At 45.3% G+C, this 8,120-nt stretch overlaps 1 protein-coding gene across 2 annotated transcripts; it reads right to left on the reverse strand.

The window, feature by feature from the left end:
• Positions 1–835: 835 nt before the first annotated feature.
• PROCR (protein C receptor) lies at positions 836–5,383 on the reverse strand. 2 transcript variants are annotated; one of them, XM_077170504.1, is made up of 5 exons: positions 5,363–5,383; positions 5,109–5,252; positions 2,790–3,041; positions 1,726–2,004; positions 836–1,507 (listed from the first exon to the last, which is right to left on the reverse strand). In XM_077170504.1, exons 2-5 carry the CDS (start codon positions 5,185–5,187, stop codon positions 1,389–1,391), a joined length of 729 nt encoding a protein of 242 aa, XP_077026619.1. In that variant the 5' UTR covers positions 5,188–5,252; positions 5,363–5,383; the 3' UTR covers positions 836–1,388. The 2 variants fall into 2 exon arrangements, with proteins under 2 accessions (XP_077026619.1, XP_077026617.1); XM_077170502.1 differs by lacking the exon at positions 5,363–5,383 and having other exon boundaries at positions 5,109–5,356.
• Between the last annotated feature and the right edge of the window lie 2,737 nt (positions 5,384–8,120).

Genomic DNA, 8,120 nt, shown 5'->3' on the forward strand with positions numbered 1-8,120 from the left:
AAAGGTCACTGATCACAGATCACTATAACAGACATAATAATAATGAAAAGGTTTGAAATATTGTAAGAATTATCAAAATGTGACACAGAGACAAGAAATGAGCACATGCTGTTGGAAAAATGGCGATGACAGACTTGCTCAATGTAGGGTGGCCACAGACCTTCAATTTGTAAAAATGCAATACCTGTGAAGTGTAATAAAGCAAAGCACAATAAAGAAAAGTGTGCCTCTACATGTATTATGTATATCTTATTTAATGCTCATAATACCTCTATGAGGTAGGTATTGTTTTGATTATGTTTGTGTTGTATATTTTATTATATCCTTTGTAGATGAAAAAACTGAGACTAAGAAATGTAATGCCTTTCTCAAGGAGGAAACTTAAGTAAAATTGGCTCTGTTTGGCGACAAAATGTATGCTCTGAAAGACAAGATTATATTGCTTCCCCATGGAAACCACAACATACACGTGGTATTTGAAGCCATGGAAGTGAGTAGGTCACCCAGAAAGGGTATAATTTAAGGGGGAACAAAAGAGGCAAAAAATGTAAGCCAGTAATTGCCAGGGTAGTTAAGATGGTATAAGTCAAAGAGCCTAAAAAAGAATGGCCAGAACAGTTTTTAAAAATTAGAAGAATGGTATCTCAGAGGTTAGGGTAAAAAGAAAGTTCTAGTCTACAAAGTTAAATGTTGTGGATATCATGGTATGAGCGTTTGACAATTAGAGTGCATTGGTGATCTTATGCAGTGGTTTAAAGAGTGAGTGGGAGATGAGGAAATGGAAGCAAGGAGTATAGTCTATTTTTACAGAAGCTTACAAAGGAGAGGAAATAACGATGTTTTACACATAAGGAATTTATTAATATTATTAATTGGTTAATAACCTCTTACTTCCATATTACTTGGATTTTACACTTCCACCATTTCCCTGGATATTTCTTTCTGCCCCTAAGTACACCAATGTCCCTTCCCAAGTCTGACATACCTGGAAACATTTATATTTCTTATTTTGGCTGTGAATGATTTGTTTATTTGGCTATGTGCTTCCAATGCTTCAGGTACCTCTGTTTGTCTTTAGAGGATGAACCATAGCGTCCTCTGCCCCAAGTCCATCCTCTGCCTTCCACAAAGATAGATAAGCATTCACTTCTCAGTCCAATTTAAAAAGAAATGTGAATACTTAGGTTCTTAGCAAACTCTCTCCACCTAGCCTTGACCATCCCTCAAACGCCTTGATGGGTGGAGCTGGAGAAGAAAGGAGCTGCTTCTCCAAACCTTTGGAATAATGTGTCCCTGCTGGGGAATCTGTTTATCTTTGCATTGAGTGGAGATCTTTTCTTGCCAGCCCTCATCAGTCCAGCCCTTTCTCAGAGGGGGCTGGAGAATAATTAACACCGCCGCCGTCCACCTGTGCACAGGAAGATGCCTACAGCCACACCAGTGATGACGAAACTGCCCACCAGGATGCCCAGGACTAGCGATGTGTAGGAGTGGCCTGTTTGGCTCCCTGTAGAACATGCAGAGAATTAGCCTATAGGACGTGTCCCCCAAGGAGTCCACGGTTTGAGTCAAAGCCCAAGGAATATCTGCCCTCCAAGGGAAGGGAGCCAATTCACCAAGTGACTAAGGCTTTGCTTTGTCCCAACCCCCCAATCATGAGCCTTCTTTTGCTCAAGGTCCATCCCTTTAGCCCAATACCGAGGTCCCTGACTAGCTCCATCATACCTTTCAGGTTGGTCGTGGTGAAGAGCTCCTGCACATACTGCACACAGGTGTCCTGCAGGAAATCCAGTAGCTCATACCGAGTACGATTGTAGGTGTTGAGCTGCTTCAGGGTGTAGATGGCCACTTGGGAGTGTGCCTGGGGCCCTGCCACCCATAAAGCTGTCTCTGGACGAAAACTTACAAAGGAGCTCCCATTCACGGCCACCTCGAAGAAGACATGGGCTTTGGAGCCCTCAGGAGGCAGCTCACAGCCCAGGAAACAGCGAATCATCAGAGGAACTGCGGATGTGGGATTCAGGGTCAGGGGGCTGTGTGGTGAGGGGGCCGGGTGTGGGGGGTGAATGCGATAGGGAAGACAGGCAGCTGTGGGGTGAGGGTCAGTGGCTGGAAGAGACTCCGGGTCAGGGAATTCTGGGGAGAAGGATGGGGGCTGTGAGGAGTGGGTCGGGTTAGAGACTGTTGAGCTTTATGTGAGGAGAGGCCAGGGCCTATGAAGAAAATGGGGGAGGATGAGGAGAAGGAGCTGCGAGGCTATGTGGGGATGGAGTGGGGCCTTTGAGAGAAATTGGGTCTTTGGGTGAAAGGAGTTGACAGTTGTGAGGGAAGGAGCCGGGAGCTCTGAGAGGAGTCAGCTTCTATGAGGAGAGACGGGTGGGGGGTTGAGGGAACAGGGCTGGGGACAGTAGGGTGTGTGAAGGAAAGGAGGGGTCTGTGAGGAAAGGAGTCGGACTGTGAAGTGAAGGGTAGGGAGGCTTCAGTGAATTTTCGGGGTTCAGGGTGTGTCAGGGACGCAAGTCGGTCTGTTGGGGGCTTGGCCCCAGCGGGAAGAGGGCCTGACGAAAGGCCGAGGCAGCTAGGACGCTCGCTCTGCCACGGCCTCCAACTTTGGGCTCAGAGCAGGTTCGCCCGCTCCACGGACCCCGCCCACAGCACCACGCCCACCCACAAAACTCCGCCCCATAAGGTCCCGCCCCCTTCCCCACAACTCCGCCCCGTCGCATCACGCCCATAGGCCACGACTCTCATCCACAAACGCCTGTCATCCCAGGCCCCGCCCCACTCACAGGCCAAGCGCCGCTCCTGGTGCACTAGCCGCACGAGGCCGTGAAACTGCTGCAGGTAGAGGTTCAGGCGTTTCTGGGTGCCCTCCCACTTCTCTGGCTCCTCCCAGGGTTCCAGCTGGCGGATCGTGACGTTGGTGTCCGGGCCTTCTAGCATGTGCGTCACACGGCCCCCCAGCGTCGCGTTGCCCTGGTACCACACGTGAGCGGGGTCCGGCAAGTAGGAGATCTGGAGCATGTGAAAGCTCCGCGGGCCTGGAAGGCAGGAGTTAGCGCGTCGGGGCCGGGCGGCAGGCAGCCGAGATAATAATCCCCTGGCCAGAGGCCGCCGCCCACCCTCTCGGTCCTTCACAAACTACAAAGTGCCCTCCCACCCTTCCTCCCATTTGATGCGCATGGTAACTCAGCCAAGAGGGTAAAACAGGGATTATTATCTTCGTTTTACAGATGAGGAAACTGAGGCCCAAAGAGCAGAAGTCACTTGCCCAGGGGTAAGAGAGCCAGTCGGTAAAAGAGCCACTCGGTCTTTTTCTTTCCCGCTTCCCCATGACTGGTTGGCCAACAAATCTGACCTACAATAAAATCTCAAGCCCATCTCCTCTATCTTCTCTGCCAGTGTCCTAGTTCAGGCCTCACTGGTTCTAGCCTGGACTGGGATTAACTTCTTACCTCACCCCCCCTCGCTAGTTTCGCCCCTTCTAATCTTTTCTCCACCTGACCCAGGGATAAGATTATGTCCTTCTCTTGCTTAAAATCCTCCAGTGCCCCCCTTCAAAAATAATAATAGAAATATTTATTAAGTGCTTATTATGACCTGGGCACCATGCTAAACACACATTATCATCTTATTTGTGCCTTCCTCCCAACAGCTTAATGCACTGGCTACTGTTATTAACCCCAGTCTATATGGGACACTGAGGCTAAGGTGGTAAATAGCAAGGTCAAGGTTTGAATGCAAGCAGTCTGAGTTCTGGCACTCCTAGCCATTCTGCTACACAAACTCGCCTTAGAATATCTGTCCACAGGGTGGAAGCCAAAGTCTTCAGCTTGGCATTCTGAGCCATCGGTGACCTGGCCTACCTACTTTTTCTAGCCTCTTCCCCATGTTTAGGATATCAAACTAGTCAGGCTTCCTCATGATACCTTGTGGCTCACATGTGAATAGCATGTTGTGGTTACCCTGCCTTCCTTTTTCTGTCTGGCAAATGGCTATTTGTGCTTCAAGACCAAGCTCAGTTTCTCTCTCCATAGGGTTTTCCTGATGCCCTTCTTCCTCTTTGCCCTCCCAGACACAGTCTCTGTTTCAGAGATCCCAGATCATTTTGTATTAGTGCAAATCTCACTGGCTTCTAAATGACTGTCTCCTCTGCCACCCCAAACACACAGGCTACACTGAGCTCCTCCAGGTGCATTTGGGAAGTTGTGTTGTGGGTCTGTAGTTGTGAATGAGTATGTCAGTATAGGTAACCCCAGGCACGATTCTTAATGGCTCTGTGAACGAGTGTTCTCTGTAGAAAGGAGAAAATAGAATAACCTCCCTTGTAGGGGTTTTATGTCAATTAAATGAGTCAGTATATGTATTAACCATAGTGAGCAATCATTGAATATTGCCTATTTGCTCCCTCTCTGAAGGGGAGACTGAAGCTATGGGGATTGTGGGGTAAGGTTGAGGAGGGCTCTGTGCAATTATAATGCAGGGCAATAGCTCCCTTTTCCCACTCAAATGGGGTCACTTCAGGCAGCCAGCTCCCCCTTGAGTTCTATTGCCCACACTCTTCTCCCCTCCACACACAATTTCATCTCACCAGCTGCTTCCAGTCTTCCTCCGTCTTCCCTATCCTCCCCTCTTGCCTCAACTGTCTCAGCCCCATCTTTCCCCCATACCTTCCATCAGTTCTCCCAGAGTCCCCCATTCCCTCCATCTCTCTTCTCATCTTTGAGTCTCTCCCCAACTTTCCTAGACTCACCGCTACCCACTAGCACCCCATCTCTCCCTCTCCAGATTTTGTCCTGAGTTTCCTTTATCCCCTAGGCTGATTCTTCACCCTATCTGCCCATCCCTTTTCCATTTCCCTGTTTTCCCTTAGCCTTCTCTATCTCTTTTTTCCTAGGGACTAAACTGTACCTCCTCACCTTGGCTTCGGGATGCAAAGCAGCGCCCCCCCCCCCACCCCCAGGGCCTTGCCTGCCCTAGAGAGAGACCCAAGTGGCTGCAAACACAGACTCTGTGGGATAAGCTCTCCCTCTGGTCTTGCTAACACACCCAGGTAAGCAGAGAGTCCCCAGAGCCATCCTGAGGCAGGAGACGTGCTCCTCACTCACCATCCGAGGTCTCCTGGCTACAAAGGGCCCAGCCAGGCAGGAGCAGAAGAGGTAGCAGTGGCAGCAGTGTTGTCAACATCCTGAGACTGAAGTTCCTGACCCCACTTGTACTCCCGGCTCAGGCAGGCTGGGGGCTCCGGCTGGCTGCAGCGTAGAGAAAGAGAAGTGAGGATCGTCTGGGAAGGGTGGAAGCTGAGTGGAGGAGGCTGGAAAGAGGCCAGAGGATGGGAGAAGGAAGAGGGCGTCAGACTCACAAAATGTTATTCTTACTTTGTCTCATTTCCTACTAGGGGGCCGGCCTCCCTACTGCCCTCCCCCTATCCCGCCCTGCATCACGCCCTCCTGCCCAGACCTGCCTTTTCCCTCCTCCCTGGGCCACCCCCAGGGAACAGGGAACTGGAAAAGAGGAGAAGGGCTTGGTGAGAAATCCTACCCACGCTGAGTCAGGGGGTGGGGCATCTGCTTTCAATTTAGGATAGATCCAGGGTATAGCAGGTTACCGATGGGGAAACTGAGCCCAGAGAGGTGCAGGAACTTGCCCCAAGTTTACACATCATGGTGGTAACAGATACAGAATTAGCCTTCGGTTTCCCATCAGACTGGCTACATTTTACCAAAATTCTAAGTAAATAGCCATTACACAACCAGGGATCTTGCTGTCAGTGATACTCATGAAATGAGTATAAAACAGCTCACTGCTGCACAGTTTGTAATAGGGGAGAATTATTAAGAATATATATAAATTTCAATAGAGGATTGGGCACATAAGCAATATTATTCAAACTGAGGTCATGATCTCTTTATTAGTGGATAATGAAATAAATTTAGCAAGTTATGATTAGCCTGTTTTTTAAAAAATGAAATAGAATAGAAAATGTCATTGTGTCATCCTTAATAAGTGGTATAAGAAGAGATAATAGTTCAGCCCCTAGAAAAAAGGAGATGAAACGTTTCTTCAGTTGTGCCTATGTGTGTTTTAGTTTTGTGGATGAATGTTTCTATATGTGGGTTCTGGATTTCAGTGGGAAAAGTATTTCTTACTCCAGGAAGCAAGTAGGAAAGTTTGGAAGTCATGCCCCCAAACTATGATAAGCCATACGGTGGAATGTTCTACAATTGTTGAAAAGAATAGTATCAGGCAGGCCACGGTGGCTCAGCAGGCAGAGTTCTCGCCTGCCATGCCGGAGACCCGAGTTCTATTCTTGGTCCTGCCCATGCAAAAAAAATAATAAAAATAAGTAGTGTCACCCAGTTCCTACTTGATTTTCATTATACTACTTAGGACTACCTGAAATTATATTGCTCGTTGATTTACATGCTTCATTGTCTGAATGTAAGCTCCATCCTCCTTGCTGCTGTGCTTACACCAGTACACAGATCAATAAATAGTTGCTGAATGGATGACCAAATAAGCTAAGTAAGATGTGTGCATATCTTCAAGAGTAAGTTGCAGAATATCTGTACAGTTTAGAACTGTTCACATGTAAACCACACACACAACAATCAAGTGATCTATTTCTTTATGGGGGCAAATGAATTTGGGAGGATGTACTTCAAACATAGCAGTAGTTTATCTCCAGGGAGGGGCCTGGGATTAAGTATCTATATGTGAGAGGTGGTCTTGTGAAGGGTTTTATCACTATTCTTTGGAGAGTCTTCTCAGTATTTTGAAGTTTATATTACTCTAGCTGTATTGTTTGGAGTTTTTTTTTTTTTTAATGATTAGCTTTATTTTTAGAGCAGTTTTAGTTTTACAGAAAGATTGTGCAGAAAGTACAAGGAGAATTTCCATATAACCCCTAACATAATTTCCCATAATGTTAACATCTTGCCAGGTGGTATATTTGTTACAATGGATGTACCAATATTGATACATTTTATTAGTAACTACATTCTGTAGTTTACATTAAGGTTCTTTCTGTATTATGCAGGTCTATGGGTTTTGACAAATGGGTGACATCATGTATCTACCTTAATGATACCTTAATGGTATCACTACCCTAAAAAAATCATCCTTAATAAGGATGTTCTATGCATCTAGAATGCTAATATATTTAACTAACAATAAAATTCTAAATATAAATTAAGGTACATCCATATAATGGTATACTCTGCAGCTGTGGAGGAGGGTGGCAAATCATTATGGGCTGATGTTCTGACATGGAAGGATGGCTATATACATTGATAAGTGAAAAAAAAGTGTGAAACAATATATATCATATAATTTTATCTATTTTTTAATTTAAAAACTTTTTGCCTCAAAAAGAAAATAACAACAAAAAAATAAAATAAAAAAGCTTTATATTTGTTCATATAATACATGTATAATTCCATGCTCATGTTTTTTTAAAAATTCATGTATCCATCTGTATATTTGTATATGTATAGGAAAAATATCTAGAGGGGGACGCAACCAATTGTAAACAGATTACTTCTATAAATGGGATTGGGTAAAGGGCTGGGGTGGTGATTGTAACTTTTTAGTTTGTATACTTCTCTTTGGAGATGAATTGCTGTCATAGTGGAATCTGAGGCAAACCAAGAACTGAATCTATGTGAGAGCTTCCACTCTCCCCCTCAATCGCAAACTAGCTAAGAAATAACATCAAAGTTTTATTTTCCAGCTCACTAAAAAGGTCTAGTCAGAAGAAGAATAGAGGCCTTGCTTTCCTAGAATAGCAAAAGGATTTAAATTTCTGCCAATATATTATCTTGCCTTTTATGAAAAAGATGATGAAATATTTCATATTTGAAGAAATATGATTTCATGCTCAAAGAATTATATTACAAATACTAATGTCCCTATCACCCAGCATAAGAAATAAGACATTACCAATATAACTGAAACTCTCCATGTACTCCTCACCAGTTGCATCTCCTGCCCCCGCAAAGTAATTAGAATTTGCCATTTTTTCATTTCCTTACACTTCTATATCCGCAAAGTAATTAGAATTTGCCATTTTTTCATTTCCTTACACTTCTATATACTTATACTACATAGGCAGATGTCCC

The sequence above is a fragment of the Tamandua tetradactyla genome, chromosome 1 (assembly GCF_023851605.1).
Source record: "Tamandua tetradactyla isolate mTamTet1 chromosome 1, mTamTet1.pri, whole genome shotgun sequence".
Classification (NCBI taxonomy): domain Eukaryota; kingdom Metazoa; phylum Chordata; class Mammalia; order Pilosa; family Myrmecophagidae; genus Tamandua; species Tamandua tetradactyla.

Excerpts from the sequence above, each read along its gene's own strand:
- PROCR (XM_077170504.1), bottom strand. The coding sequence starts at position 5,187 with ATGTTGACAACACTGCTGCCACTGCTACCTCTTCTGCTCCTGCCTGGC. Across the intron at positions 3,042-5,108 it reads TAGCCAGGAGACCTCGGATG|GCCCGCGGAGCTTTCACATG; the intron begins GTGAGTGAGGAG and ends CCTGCCTTCCAG. Across the intron at positions 1,508-1,725 it reads CACCACGACCAACCTGAAAG|GGAGCCAAACAGGCCACTCC; the intron begins GTATGATGGAGC and ends CATGTTCTACAG.